General features: G+C 39.6%; 1 protein-coding gene across 1 annotated transcript in view; it reads left to right on the forward strand.

Annotated features, from left to right (window-relative positions):
• WDR36 (WD repeat domain 36) overlaps positions 1-4,675 on the forward strand; it is a 59,629-nt gene extending 54,954 nt beyond the window's left edge. The window contains exons 22-23 of the mRNA XM_061623858.1: positions 3,450-3,637; positions 4,117-4,675. Of these exons, the coding sequence (XP_061479842.1) occupies positions 3,450-3,637; positions 4,117-4,266 (338 nt within the window). The 3' untranslated portion in view covers positions 4,267-4,675. The remainder of the gene's footprint in view (positions 1-3,449; positions 3,638-4,116) is intronic.
• The last annotated feature ends 11,557 nt before the right edge of the window (positions 4,676-16,232 follow it).

The following is a 16,232-nucleotide window of genomic DNA, read 5'->3' on the forward strand; positions in this document are numbered from 1 at the left end:
GGAATTGCACAGCCTCTCCTGATTCAGATGTTAACAGAGAAATAGAGCTGGGTATCACCAGCATACTGCTGACACCCTGCCCCAAATCTCCCAATGACCACTCCCAAGGGTTTCATATAGATGTTAAACAGCATGGGGGATAAGATGGTACCGTGCAGCACCCCACAGCACAACTGCCAGGGGGCTGAAAGGCAATTGCCCAATGCTATTATCTGAAAATGACCCTGGAGATAGGATCGGAACCTCTGTAAAACAGTGCCACCAATACCCATCTCACCAAGTCGGCCCAGAAGAATACTGTAGTCAATCGTATCAAAAACCACCAAGAGATCAAGTAAGAATAACAGGGTCGCACTCTTCCTGTCCTTCACCTGATAAAGGTCATCCATCAGGGCAGCCAAGGCCGATTCAGTCTCATAACCAGGCCTGAAGCCAGATTGGAATGGATCAAGATAATCTGTTTCATCCAAGAGTGCTTGCAATTGCTGTGCCACAACCCTCTCAATCACCTTCCCTAAGAAGGGAGTGTTTGCGACCAGGCGGTAGTTCTCACAATCCAATGGGTCCATGGTGGGCTTTTTCAGGAGTGGTTGGATCATCGCCTCTTTCAGGGCAGCTAGAAACACTCTCTCCTGCAACAATGCATTGGCTACACCCTGGTTCTACTCAGTTAAACCCCCTCAGCAAGCTTTAATAAGCGAAGAAGGGCAAGGGTCGAGAGGACACATTGCTGGCTGCATCAGCACAAGCACCTTGTCCACATCATCAGGCTGCATCAACTGAAATCGATCCCAAGAAGTTGCAGCAGATATTGCACTGGACACCTCACTGGGGATTACAGTAGATGTGGATGGGGCATCAAGATTGCTACAGAGGCAAGCAACTTTACCCTCAAAGTGCCTTGCAAATAATTCACAGTGGGCTTCCAAAGGGTCTAAAACTCCATTTCCTGGATTTGATGTCAACAGATCTCTAACAATACAGAAATGCTCCACTGGACAGTGGCTTGAAGATGCAATGGTGGTAGAGTAGTGGGCCCTCATTGCTGCACAGTAGGCACGGTTATGATGTTACATGAGCCCGATCAGCCTCACATCTTTTGCTACTTGTTCTGTTTCATTGCAAACTGGGCTACACATTGGAGAGGGGCAACCGTGTCAAGAGCCCGACACACGTCATTGTTCCACAGAGTATCAAGGGCTTCAGCAGGGTCACCTGCTCTATCTACAGGGAACTTCCCCTGGCATTCAGGAATATTTTAGACCCCCACTGAAAATTTGTTTAGTTCAGCAAGCCTACCCAGACATGTAATTTTAGGTATTTCTGTTCTCAGGTTTTGCTGATTGTCATGTATATTATATTGATGGTTATTTAATTTACTTACTTTTAACAGTTTTCTGGCTTTATATGTGTTTTATTGATAATTGTATTATGTATAGCACTTAAGAGTTTTCTGATGAATTTTTCTGAATAAATGAATACACTCAGCTTCTCATTCAAGCTTTTGCTCAAATGCACACAGGTAGTGGGCATGGCAAGCAGTGTAATACTGCTCCCCTTAAAGCATGGGGTTTATGCATATGAAACAAATGAAGATGAAAGACTTGTTCTGGTATTCCAAATGAATGAACTCCCAACTCTGTGCATGCCATTACCCTTGCTGCAAGGCTACAATGTACCTTAAGCAACAGCAGAAGCTGGTGAATAATACCTTTCACAGTAGTCACATATTTAATAATTCTTGATTACATTCAGTGTGTTGACTTAAGGTAAATATTTTGGGAAAGAATTCATGGTTTGAATTATGAGGATAAAACAAATACATTTCTTAATGCAAAAAAAAGGACAAAATTTCAGGTGTCTAAAAACACTTCAATCCTCAGGGAGGGGATTCTGACAGAGTATTCATGTGCAGTTCCCTATAACCAAATAGCTATTTTTTAAACCGTTCCAAGTACAAAAAGCAGTTTGGTAGCTGTGGTAGAGAAAGCCTAGAGAAAACTGTTGAAAACAACAATGCAGATTCACATACTGCCTAGATTCAGCAGATGCCCTCCATTTTAACCTTTAAATGCCTGCCAAAAAGCTTTCTGTTCCATCAGGCATATGAAGGTAATTAAGAAGATATCTCTGCAGTAATTGACCTTGTTTTTATTGTGCTTTTATTTGTTGTAAACAACTTTCATGTTTGTTGAAATGAGATAGTGGTATACAAAATAAATATTTGAGGAACACATTTTGTAACTCCTATAAGGCTAAATGGCTTTAATGAACTCTATACAGAGCTGTCCTTGATTACTGCTCGGAAGGCTCAGGTATTCACAGTATGATTACTTGGCTCCAGGTGGCTATATGTCACAAGTAGGGATAGCATCCATTGGTCGGTGCCGCTTCGAAAGCATCAACCTAACAGGCCAGTATCAATTCAGGTTTTTTCTTTATGCACTATCCCCTGCTTTTACTGATCCATTTTCCCTCCCTAAAAATATTGATAATATTGATATTTTAGAGGAAATAGTAATTTTAAAGAAATATTGATATTTTGAAAGGAAATATTGACAAATGAAAGGAAATATTGATACAATTATTTCTAATATCGATATTTTAGAGGCAGATTTTTTTTAAAAAAATCAACTTTTGAAAATAACCACGGAAAATCACTATATAAAAATCCAATCCGCAACGATACAGAATAAGTGAATTAATGGAATATTTGGTACCAAATCCTAATTGGGCAGAATTCTAGCACATCTGTAGTCACAAGAGTCTGTCTTCCTTCCCTAAGATAGTTCAACTTTATTTTCTCAGATTCTGTCATGGCTCTCAGACAAGGCACCTGAGGCGGTTAATGAGAAAATTAATCTTACTAGCACAAATAAGAGCTTTGTTTATGTAATAAAATGCTATACAAAGTGCTATATTCAAACCTTTTCAATTCATCAGGAGAAAGTAATTATTAAATAAGTACATAAGTACATTATTAAATAAGTGCACACTCTGGTGTGTGCCAGTAGGACAGAAGAGAAACAGGGCTTTGTTCAGCTCTGGGATTCCATGGCACATGGGTGTTTACCTTCACTCAGGGAAGGACTATACTCATGGCATACTGAAGAACGTAAGCACAGATGTCATGATCCACGTAAATAAAGAAACCAAACTGCACAGCTAGAACTTTTCTGGAGTGTTATTTTTCACTACCTCCTGTTACCAAAGAGGCCAGGTTTGAATGGCTTTTGGAAGTTGGAATCTTTTTGCACAGACAGTGTCAAAGAAAGTTCTACCAGCATGTGCTGTTTTCTTAATTGTATGAAATGAGAGCTTTGGATTGTAACCAAATGTCTCAGGCTCAAATTGAATGCTGCAGGATAGGATAATAATTTAAAACACTGATATATACAATTTCTGTAATACTTTCTCAAACTGTAACCATATTCTTATTGTTCTGACAGATAAATCTCCACTTAGTATTCTGAAGGACATGGGACCATCTAGTATTGAGGCAGAACTGAGAGGCCTGTCACCTGATGGTGGTGGCTCTGTCAAAGTGATGCAGAGCTTTCTAAGAATGATTGAGGCAATGTTGAATACAAAATGTGACTTTGAACTGGCTCAAGCATACCTTGCATTGTTTCTAAAGGTAAATACATGTTGTGATATATAGTTGCTAGTGATATGCTCTTCAACACAATTTGCTTAGTACTGAAGTCTCCAATTTGAATGTCGGGGGGGCACTTTGAGTTGAAGGAAGTAATGACTTGATAGTCTCCATTCCTTTTTGCAATATTATTGCTTCTCACTGAAAAATAGGTTACTGTTTTGTTAGTTGTTTCATTTTCCAGTGTATGATAACACCGCTTGGTCTCACTGTGCTTATATCAGGGGAGGGGGGTATTGATATTTTCAGTTACTCCCTGAAAATGGTGGCTGTGTAGAACATGCTTAGATTTTAGTTTGATAAATTGTGAAACATGGGCATTGTATCTACCAGCTTTTATTAACTAATGCAAAAGTGATGTGGTGGTTTAATGCCCTGATCAAGACATTTAAGATGTGTGTTCCTTAAAATTTAATCTATGTGTGTTTGTATATATAATGAATTTCACATTTCCATTGCAGTTGCACTTAAAAATCCTTTCATCAGAACCAACTTTGCTAGCAGAAGTATCCAGACTGTCACCCCAGCTTGAGGAAATCTGGATGCATTTACAGACTCTTTTCAACCAAAGTCTTTGCATTTTAAATTATATGAAGACTGCTTTGTTATGAAGTACTTTTTATTCTGTAAGAATAAGATCTTGACTCTCCAGTTTCAAGTATAAAGAATGTCTAATAATGGATATTTTATAATGATATTTTATATCTTATGTTTTTGAAAGTGCAGCTTCAATTGGTAACTTCATTTTGTTGAAATTTAAATATGAATCTGTGCTGTTTTCACAAATTTAGTGTGCAGTTTTAATTTAATAACTGCAAATACAGTAAAGTTATCTGTTCACAGTTAAGTTATGTTTAATATGAAACAACACTTGCTATGCAGTAATAAATCTAAACAACAAATTGTAAGAGCTGGTGAATTATTCAGGAGCATTTGATGCAAAGCAAGTGTGGCCTTAATCAGCTGCCTAGCTGGTAAACCCATTAAAGAGTGAGGCAATAAAAGTGGTAAAGATGTGAACTTTTGTATGCTGAAAAACACTTTTTGTATATGGAACATCCGCCTGGTCACTGCCTGTGCAGAAGTCTCACTTAAACAAATGGGTGTTCTGGCACCAAAGGAATCAAACACATTTTTCATGAACAGTGGGTTCACCAGAAAGAGCCATGGCCTCGATCCCACCGCTGCCTACCTTGTAAAGGATTTTTCCCCAGGACTGCTCAGGTTCCCTGTGAAGCCAAGTATCTTGGCAAGCACACAGAGTCCTTCCCCTTGCCAAGGCTGACTAAAACCAAGCCAGCCCTGCAATGGAAATTGGTAGACTGCCACCACCCCTTATCTGGTCCACGCTCTGGATCAAGAGGAAATCCAAAGTGCCCATTAGACACCAAAGATTCTAGGGAACAAGAGCCAAAAGCCACACTCTCTGGTTCTGGAGCCTCAGGCCAAAACCCAATTACTTAGTAGCCTTGTGGTCAAGGTGCAGGATTTAGAGCCACACTATTCCCAATCAATGCAGCAAGTAAATATGAGGTAATTAATAAAAGTAAGTGCATATAAGAGTTTACAGCCTAACAGTTACTTTAGGCCAATCACCCCTCAAAGGATTAGGCATGACCGTCTCTCATACAAGAAAATGGGGAGAAGGGTCATACACAGACATAAAAAAAAGAAGCTGACTAACCTACCCTGAAGTATTTAATACACATAGGAGAACAAAAAGCCTGACTCCATAGGGCTTTGAATCCCAGCAGATGTAACATCAGGATAAGTTAGGATAGGTGTAGGGCCACTATCTGAAAAAGAATTCTATATAGGAAAAGGCCTGGCAACAGCAAAAAGGCTAGTTGGCCAGTGACAAGGCTTCTGGGAATAACAAAGCCTGGGAGTTTACTCCAAGGGCAAACTGGCTAATTTATCTCCCTTTCTACCCTCTCAAGGGGCAGCTGGGGTAACAGGCCTAACGAGTGAAATGACTCATTGTTTCCCAGCCTGGTGTATCCCAGAAGTCACTGCAAATCATTACCCACAATCCTTGCACCAAAAGCCATTTTACTTACGCTAAACATCAGTTTTCTTGAAAGAACAGATATGTACAGTAGTTGCAAGATTTAAATTTCTTAAGTGGCTAACAAATAAAAGCATAAACTACATCACCCTAAACCAATCTGGACATTTTCATAATTCTAGACCATCACAGTATGCAATAGAAACATGTTGTATAAACTTGGTATACTTTTTAATTCAGTTTGTTATTCCTAAAGTAAAAAGGCTCATCAAAGACCATCAACCATAGAAGGTGTCTCCCCCATTTTTTTATCCAGTTGTCATTGGATAATATATTTAGTCTTTTTTATTTGTTAATTATACAGCCACAGGAGTGGCTGTATACTATAGCCAGTGTGGATCTTTCACATTCCGCAATATTAAATTGAAAATACCCCCAAGCCATTCTGATGCTTTCCATAAGCTCATTTCAAAACAAAATGTTACAAATCTTATTGTCCTGAACTCAGAAACGTTTGCTTAACAACACTCTCAATTTTCATGGCGATACATAAAACAGTCAGAGAGAATCAAGAGTTCAAAGTTTAAAAAGAGAGGAAAAAAACCCAGAGCCCTTTTGGACCTTTTTCTCTCAGAGTTCTCATAATCTGTTGAAATTCATTAAAAATCAGCCATGTTCACAGAGTACCTGTAATCCTATTACTGACCTTACCCCATACTCTAACCTTCATCTTCTGCAGTTCAAAAGTTTTTAAAATGCCTGGCAGATTTTTAATTAATTTAAGGAATTTGGGCTGGCAGCCTATGATAACATGGGACATGCTCAGTAAGAACCAACTGTCAGTGTTCTAAAAGCCTCACAGCTGCTTGGCTTGCCTAATCAGGGGGCCCCACCCACACCAGACTTTGATTTGACGTGAGACAGTCATGGCTTCCCTCAGAGAATCCTGGGAAGTGTAGTTTGTGAAGGGTGTTGAGAGGAGACTCCTGTTCCACTGAGAGTGCTTCAGTGGCCAGACTGGTTAAACAGTCAGCCACTCTGATTGAAGGTCTGTGAGGGGAACAGGGCGTCTCCTAGCAATTCTCAGCACCCTTCAATAACTACACTTCCCAGGATTCTTTGAGAGAAGGCATGACTGTCCAAAGTGAAATAAAGGCCTGGTGTGGATGTGGCCAGGGACAGCTTTGGTTTAAATTTGGGTGGGAGACTACATGTGTCTGCTGTAGAATAAAAAGGTGGGGGAAATGCTGAAAAATGATACTGTTCACAATGTTTTCCTTTTGGAAAGGGGCTTCTCTTCTGCCCAGTGCCCACCCACCCAATCTCCTCCTCTCCCTCCTGCCCCTCCACCAGGTCAGTGTTGGATTACGACCTGGGAGACTAGGGTTCAAATCCCCACACAGCCATGAAGCTCCCTGGGTGAGCTTGGACCAGTCACTGCCTCTCAACCTCAGAGGAGGGCAATGGTAAAGCCACCTCTGAATACTGTTTACCGTGAAAACCCTATTCATAGTGTCAACATAAGTCAGGATCGACTTGAAGGCAGTCCACTTGCATTTTCAAACATGATTACACAGAAATAAATCCCATTGAACTCAAAAAGTATGCAAACGACCAAACCCATCCTCCTCCTCTATCCCCTCCCTCTTGCCCCTTACCTCCCCCTTCCTTTGCCCCTCCCCCTCCCCTTCCTCCTCCCTATGGTCAGTTTTACCTATCCTAAGCATGATTGCTGGGGAATAAATCCCACTGAACTCAATAAGCATGCAAATGATCAATCCATTCTCAGCAAACTTACACAGGATCCCATTTTTTACCTCCTGGATTAAAAAGCAGGGAGATTCACTAATGGGAAAAACCTTGCGGTTTAAGAACGTACCTATAGCCCGTAGATATTTCTATCAAACTTTTAAAAGCAGAGAAATTGGGCAGCTATAGTGAATGCACCAGGGGAGCAGGAGACCTGACCTCCTCTCTGAGATATTGGACTGCCCTACCTATTTGTCAAAATGCAAACACAATTTGGGTTGGTCTTTCACAGTCCAATCCACTTCCTGTGTAGCTTGGAAGAATTTGGTAACGTGCCTCTGAGCATATGGTGAGTGGTGGCAACACCTGCAATCAGCCCAAATAATAGAAAGAAGACATGTGCTGTGCTGATCTTGTTTTAGCAGGGAGGAAGCAACATTATTAAGATGATATAGTTCATATGGTCACTTTAAATATGTCTGATTCACTGTGCAATTTTAGTGAGTTTCCTATAGGAAATCATCTTCTTTTGTTTCTATTTCTGTGAATATGTGAAGTACAGCAACACTTTGCAAAATCTACACTAAAAAAACTCCAAACATAATTGTGGAATAATGGCACTGACTTCTGCAGAATAGTCTGCAGTGGACCTCAGGAGTGTCTCAATTTGCACAGTGGGAGGTGAAATATATTCTAGCAAAATTCTAGGTGTGCTCTATGTTTTTAATTGACCGTGCCCACCTTGCATTAAATGAAGTGGTTTAAACATAGTCTGAAAACATGCATCCTCTTTTTTCCAACAGCTAGAGTCATTGCTGAAGTAGCAACATATTGTAATCAGTCTGATTTTACATCAAACTGCAGTTTCAGATTCAACTGTTAATGCACCCAAAATAGAAATAGAACATAACCTCCAATTTGAAAAACAAAAGGCTGTCTTCACTATCATATGATATTGACCAATAAAAAGGCTTTGACATTGATGAAAATAAATTTGACACAGATTTCTAGGATGAATAATGAGGGAAATAATTTCTGATGTAGATTCTCTGTAGAAACATTAGTAACACAGGAAAGGAGCAAAGTAAGAGGAACACCAACAAACAAACAAAAATATAATTCTCCATCTTTGGAGATGGCAGGTGTTGCCACCACTCACCATATGCTCAGAGGCACATGTTACCAAATTCTTCCAAGCTACACAGCAAGTGGATTGGACTATGAAAGACCAACCCAAATTGTGTTTGCATTTTGACAACTTTGTAGGGCAGTCCAATATTTCAGAGAGGAGGTCAGGTCTCCTGCTCCCCTGGTGCATTCACTATAGCTGTCCAATATCCCTGCTTTTTAAAGTTTGATAGAAATATCTATGGGCTATAGGTACGTTCTTAAACCGCAAGGTTTTTTGCCTATTAGTGGATCAAAATACTGTTTGGAAAGAATATTGAAAACCTAGTTCTAGAATGGGACAGAGATTGCAATTTTGGACTGAAAAACAGCTTTGCTGTTTTTAAATTTTACCTACAGCTAATAGCAATATCCTTACGTTATAAATTATATACAGTTTGAATCAAAGGGCTTTTGAAGCCCAGTGCTATGCTCTGTAGCCAGCAAAGGTTTCTAGATACAGGACACCATGGAAACAGCTTTCTTGGGCAGGGCTGTTATTACCCAGATTACTAGAGTGGCCACAGACTTAGATCAAATGTATTTGGATCTGTTTTCACCTATTGAGTTGGATCTAGTCATGCTTAGAGTCATGGCTACCTTAAGTCCTATTGATTTCAAGGGGTGTCCTCTAAGATTGACTAAGCCAATAGTTACTAACTCTAGTAAGCTGACAGGTAAGCAGTGAATAAAGTATTAAAGATTTGTAAATACCATCCTGAAGAAAACAAACTTGCATATAAATAAATATAATTTTGTGAATAAACTTTCTCCTTGGCAGTAAGATTTTGACACCCTTCTAGGAAGTGCCTAGTGAGGCCCATTCTTTCAGTGCTTACTATTCTAAAAGGTAACTTGGAATTAGATGATTAGGTAACGTGGAACTTGGAACTGAATATTAATTGTTAACATTTTGTGCCATATTGTTACAGTTGGAAATGGCCCTTTAAAATCTTGGAGCAAGTCTTTTTCAGAACATCCTTCGGGCTATGATTTTGGCTCTGTATCCTCTGTTGAACTATTTATCAGTGATAAACATCAAAGAAGCACAACAGCTGCAGTGCTCGTAGTGTGATGGTTATAGTCAACATTTATAACATCCTTCTTTGTAAAATAATGTGAAATCTTGTGTAAAGGATGAATGACTTGGGGACGTAACATTTCATTTTTCAACTTGTTTGCCAATTCATGATGAGGCAGGGATGCAAAAATGTTTGTAAATCTTGAGAGGCCATATCTTAAGTCATGGTTGATGTGCCCATATTGACATAAAAATCACATCTGCAAAAATCACAATATAGCAATTTTGAAAAAATCCATCTCTAATTTCTGGAACAAAGTAACCTAATGACAAAGTAGAACCAAATATACTTGATTTTAAAATATGGAATCACTTTTCAGAAAAATGAAATCAGATTTCTGTGCTGGCCATAAGTATTTTGAGGTTTGTGAAGAATTTGACGATGTCATACCTCCTTTCTCTGCTATCTGCAGTTCCTTTCTTTTATTCTTCTGTTTCTGGGAAGAAATTGCTTGAGGAAGGAGAACAGAATTCTAGACATCAGACCAAGCAGTGCATCTACTTCCCATCTCCCTCCTCTCACACCTACAACTGCTAGTTGCTCATCTGCTCACAAGACCAATTTTGAAAAGAATTTCTGGCAACCAGGTGGTGGGTCTTTTTTAGCTGCACTGATGCACAGTCTATGAAACAGTGGCCTAGTTTGTACATCATGGTAGGCCAAACTCATGGGTTCATGCAAACATGCAGGCTCTAGGAGAGGAGATTGAAGTAACTTGGCTCCTCCCCAGTGGATCTGCTATTGCACTGAACTAAGCTTGCACACTAAGCAATAGTTTGGCTTAGCATAGTGTGCAAATCAGATCATTGTAAAAATCTGAAAGTTCCCCAAACAAAGAATAAAATTGTGTTCATTTTGTCTGTAATCTTTTTTTTCCTGGCAATTGATTATGGCATTTGAAATGTCTTCCCTTCTGCTCTTGAAGCCTGTTCATGCATATGATGTGTAAAGAAGGGTTACCCAATGTGTAATGGAGGTTCTGAAATATGATTGGCATAATCTTTGACCATCTTCTCATGCCAATTAAAAACATTTTTATTCTCCCAGGCTTTTAGTGAAGACTGATGGGAGATATATTGTTGGATGTGCCCGTTATAATGTTGCTAGGGAAGCTTTGTATATTTTCTGCTGTGTTTTGACTGGATAGACTTTCATTATTATTGCAGATTGCTATTTTGTATTGCATTTTATGGTAAATTGTTTAGTTATAGCTTTTTAAATTGTTACCCATTCTGGGATCATGAAAGATGAAGGGCAGGATGTAAATCTAAACAATAAGTTGCCCTGAATCCCAGAATTCATCACCATCTAACAAAAGGAATCTTTGAAATGTTGTAGATCAAAGACTAGATAAAGAAGAAAAGCTTACTCATCAAGGGGATAGTAAAGTATTAGCATACTTCATATGAGAGACCCCCTGAGCAGTTTCATTCCAAACTGAATGATTTATTTCTCTTCCATTGTGGTGACTTAGAATTTCTAACACTTCTGTATTCTTAACTCCCCTTTGCCTTTTTCCTTGGCTCTGGATAGGTGCCTGCTATTCTATAATAAAGTTCAAATTGAACAGTAAAGAAGTACACAGTTGAGAAGAATTACTTTAAGAGCTCTTCCCTCAGGACGCGAAGAAATACTTTTATGAATAGTCTTTTGGGAAAGGCCACACACTAAATGGATATGGAAATTAAATTTCCATTATAACCTAAAATGAAGTATGACTATAGTGCTCTTAGCGTTGAGAAAAACGTGAGTATCTTGATGACAACATCTTTATCTGGGCTTCAAAGGGACCTTTTTGTGAATGCCATTATAGAACTGAATAGACAATTATGAGGGGAAGGGATTTCCAAACACTGCTTTTTAAAATGGATACTAATTTGTGAATAAAGTGATAACTCATCTCAAATATGACAGCAAGTATCTTTGTTAAAATCATGGGGTCATGCATTGTATTTGAAGTTAGTAGTTTGATGTTGTCTTAAGAATTTATCTACTTAAAAGGGTTTGCTAGGGCTATGTGCTTTTCAGACTAATGTGATTGGATCAGGCAAGCACAGAAGTGATGTCTTGCATAGAATTTAGCACTTTTGGAACAGGTGCTTAAAAAAAACCTTGAAAGGTGTGGGCAGACTACACCCCAATGTCAAGGCCCCCCAGTGTGCTGAAGAGGCTGGTTTGTGCCACTACTTGGTAACAAATGTGTGCTGTAGAAGCAACAAGATTCTTGGATGGCATTATAATTTACCAAAATAAATCAGTTTATGGAATATTACTTTGCAAATTAATATGGAGCTGTGAATGTTACGTTAACAGCAATATTTTTTCATTCCCACCATTTATGAGTTTTAAATATTTTTAGGCAGCATTTATGTATAGATTGATACAGTCGCCACTGTTACATAGCTGTTCTCTCTTTAATACTAAGTATCAATGACTCAGTTTCAGGAGTTGTTTTCCATTTGTAAAATGGCTTTTAATGGAAACACCAGATCTGCCTGTACTTCAATATTTGAACTAGTCCTGCTTATTCATGTATGTATTTAATTTATTAGGTCTGACCTGAATTAATAAATCTGGTTCACAAGACAGTCTGTCAAGCAAACAACCCAATGGTTAGCATATGCAGTCCTTGGATTCTCCCCTACTCTCTCTTTACTCTCTGTGCAAATCAACATTTTAAAATCCAACTTTATGCATGTGTGGTTCAGGCTGAAAGGCAGAAAGTGCAAGGCTAGCCAAATGAGGGTTCTACCAGAGCTAGTTGTTTGAGAAAAACAATATTCTTCTGATACTATGTTAAAAGATGATTCTGTACTGACGTTTTTGGATGGGCCTTTTACAATAAGTCTAAAACAGAAATGTGTAGCAAATTATGTTTAAGTCGGAATATTCATTTTTTAACATTCAAATGAAACAAGGCAGATGGGGAAATCAGTCATAAATCTTCAGGGCAATTTTCCTATGACTTTCCTTTGACTGGAATAAGGTGTTGGTTCAGGAAGATATTTCAGTTCACTGCTGTTCAACAACACATTCCACTCTTCTATTACTGCTACCCGATGACTTTTTCTTTCTCTTGCCTTTTTCCAACATTCTGTGTCACACCCTTCACTTTCCCCACATTCATATTTGCTACAACAACATGCTCCGTGTTGTAGTCTTCAACCCTATCCAGGATATTGTAGCAGGATGACTTGCCATTAATCCCATCAGGAGCAATCAGCATCTCCACATATGCCACTGTGGTAGCATGCAAAGCAATGATCACAGCTGTGTGTTTTGACCATGTGACACAATCACTGAAATTAGGGATTCAGCATCCTGCAAACAGCTTTAGAACCACAGATAGCTCCTCCCATTTTCTATGATTAGGAGAAGCTGAATATATCATAAAGTAGAATATTAGTTTATTTGTTTATACAGGTTCCATAATTCTGCTATTCTTCACCCAGAATTTTGGGGGGGGTGTAGCCAGAATACAACAGCTATAGCTATTAGATGGCACAGAAACAGCAAATTTAGGGTGTGACCATACCATCCTAAGGTTGTTTTCATTTTCTTGGAGCCAGCTATGGTGTCACAAATGTGTACACCATGGGTGGGTGCATACGGCAGGTTAAAGTGGATTTGGTGCATCCCATGTGTTTATGGTTTTTGCATCATCCTCATCCAAGTGGCAGCATGCACTTTTCCCTCATTTAATTGTGATTGTCTCGATCCACAGATAATGCAGTATGGCAAAACAACAAAAATTGCATGTCAGCAGAGTGTGAACACATTGAAACACTGGGTGAGGGTGTGTTTTTTTACATTGTGGTAACATTTTGCTGGATGCTGTCTACTGCCACACCCCCTACTTCCATTTGCTTCTCACCTGACATAACCTAGTCATTGTGTTTGCATCAACCCCAAGGAAAGTATGTAGTGTGTCTAGTTCCATCAGTTGTTGCTGAAGGTGCATTTGCAGCATTTGTTTTTATTTTAAAAACAGCTGTTATTTAAGAAAATATTAAATCCACACTTGCAGATATAGAAGACAAGAAAACTGGGGGGGTTGCTATCTCCAAATCTCTCTTTGTGTTCTGCCTTGGCCTTGTGTGCTTGTGTGTTAAACATTCTGCTTATGTTCTGCTCTGAGCTGCACTGCAGCTTTCTGTGTTGGGGGTGGGGAAAGGGTTTGGAGATCAGTGGCAGCCATGCCTCTGCCTGTTGTTTGTCCTGACAAAGTGCTCCTCTTTGGGCTGCTGGTTCTCTTCCTGGCAGGGCCAGGCATAACACAAATATGTGTATTCTTAACACTGCTGGTTTGCACAAATATGGTAAATGTTTAAAAAATGTATTTGAAGTGAAAAAAATTGGCCATTCTGCCCACTGTGAAATACACTTGAAACTTTGGTTTTGGGGATAATTCATTATTGTACTACTGCATGAACAAAGCAATTTTAAAAAATTATGTGCGCACACAGGCACACCCATGATGGACCTCAGCATTCCAAAATGTCTGGAGGGCAAAGATAGCCAGTGTTGATTTTTCACATTCCGTAATGTTAAATTGAAAATACCCCCATGCCATTCTGATCCTTCCCATAAGCTCATTTCAAAATAAAACCTTACAAAACTTATAGTCCTGACTCAGAAACTCTTGCTTAACAACCGTATAAATTTTCATGGCAATACACAAAACAGAGAATCGAGAGTTCAAAATGTAAAAAGGGGGGGAACCAGACCTCTGCTGGACTTTTTTCTGTCAGTGTTCTCTCTTATTACTGACCTTGCCCCATACTCTGACCTTCATCTTCTACAGATTAAACGTTACAAAAATGCCTGGCCGATTTTTAATTAATTTTAAGAAATTTAGCACTGGAGTCAATGAGGAGTCCGGGCATGCTCAGTAAGAACCAACTGTCAGTGTTCTAAAAGCAAGATTCAGCTGCTTGGCTAATCGGGGGTCACACCCACACCAGACCTTTATTTCACTTTCAACAGTCATAGCTTCCCCCAAAGAATCCTGGGAAAGTAAAGTTCGTGAAAGGTGCTGGGAGGAGATTACTATTCCCCTGACAGAGCTCCAGTGGCCAGAGTGGTTTAACAGTCAGCTGCTCTGACTGAAGCTCTGTGAGGGGAACAGGACATCTAGCAACTCTCAGCACCCTTCACTAATACCCTTCAGTTTCACCTATCCTAAGCATGATTGCACAGGAGTAAATCACATTGAACTCATATAGCATGCAAATGGTCAAACCTCTCCTGTCTCCTCCCTCTTGCCCCTTCCCTCCCTCCCCATCCACTTCCAGTCCCTGCCTCCCCCATGGTTAGTTTTACCTACCTTAAGCATGATTGCACGGAAGTAAATCCCATTGAACTCAATGAACATGCAAATGATCGAACCTGCCCTCCCTCCTCCTCCCTACCATCACTTCCCTTTTGCCCTTTCCCTCCCCCTTCCTTTACCCCTCCCTCTCCCCTTCCAATCCCCTTTTTCCCCTCCCCCTCCTTCTGCTCCCCTCTCCCCTCCTTCCCTCTCCTCTCTCCTCCCCCTCAGTCAGCTTTACCTATCCTAACCATGATTGCATGGGAATAAATCCCATTGAACTCAATAAACATGCAAATGATCAAATTTGCCTTCCTCCTCCCCTCCTCCTCCTGCCTGCTCCCATCCCTTTCCTCCCCTCTGTTCTTCCCTCCCCCTCCTCTCCCCATCCTCTCTGGTCAGTTTCAGTTATCCTAAGCATGATTGTAGGGGAATAAATCCCACTGAATTCAATATGCATGCAAATGATCAATCTATTCTCAATAAACTTGCACATGATCCCATTTTATACCTCTTGGATTAAAAAGCATTGAAATTCACTAATAGGCAAAAAAAAAAACTTGTGGTTTAAGAATGTACCTATAGCCAACATATATTTCTATCAGACTTTAAAAAGCAGGAAAATTGGGCAGCTATAGTGAATGCACCAGGGGAACAGGAGACCCTCTGAGATATTGTACTGCCCTACAAATTTGTCAACATGCAAACACAATTTGGGTTGGTCTTTCACAGTCCAATCTGCTTCCTGTGTAGCTTGGAAGAATTTGGTAACAAAAGTGCACAAAAGCACACATGGAAAAGTTGAATCTGTGTAACCCATATGCATATTAACATCCTGGTATGTATACAGCTCATAACATTGGTGGTGCTATGGGATTGTACTTTCAATTTAATATGATAGTTCTACCAGCACTTCACTACATGTGTTATTTTAGCAACAGTTATAACAAGTGCTTTTTTGTGGTGGTACTCACCAGTACAGAGTACCATATTGTTGTTGTTACTGCTACTACTGCTACTACTACTACTACCACCCACATCAACCATTTTGTGCTGGTACCAACAGCACTTCTATAAACATAATAGTACCAGCACCTCATTTTTTTAAAACCATAAAAAGCATTGGTGAAAACACTTTTCTGCACTGTCATGATTGTGCATTTAGTTAGTTTAGGATCATGGTGAATATTCTCTTTCTTGACTTCATCCTCAAGACATACATGCAAGTATATAACAACAAAATAACTGATGGGGGATGGG

The sequence above is a fragment of the Rhineura floridana genome, chromosome 1 (assembly GCF_030035675.1).
Source record: "Rhineura floridana isolate rRhiFlo1 chromosome 1, rRhiFlo1.hap2, whole genome shotgun sequence".
NCBI classification, from domain to species: domain Eukaryota; kingdom Metazoa; phylum Chordata; class Lepidosauria; order Squamata; family Rhineuridae; genus Rhineura; species Rhineura floridana.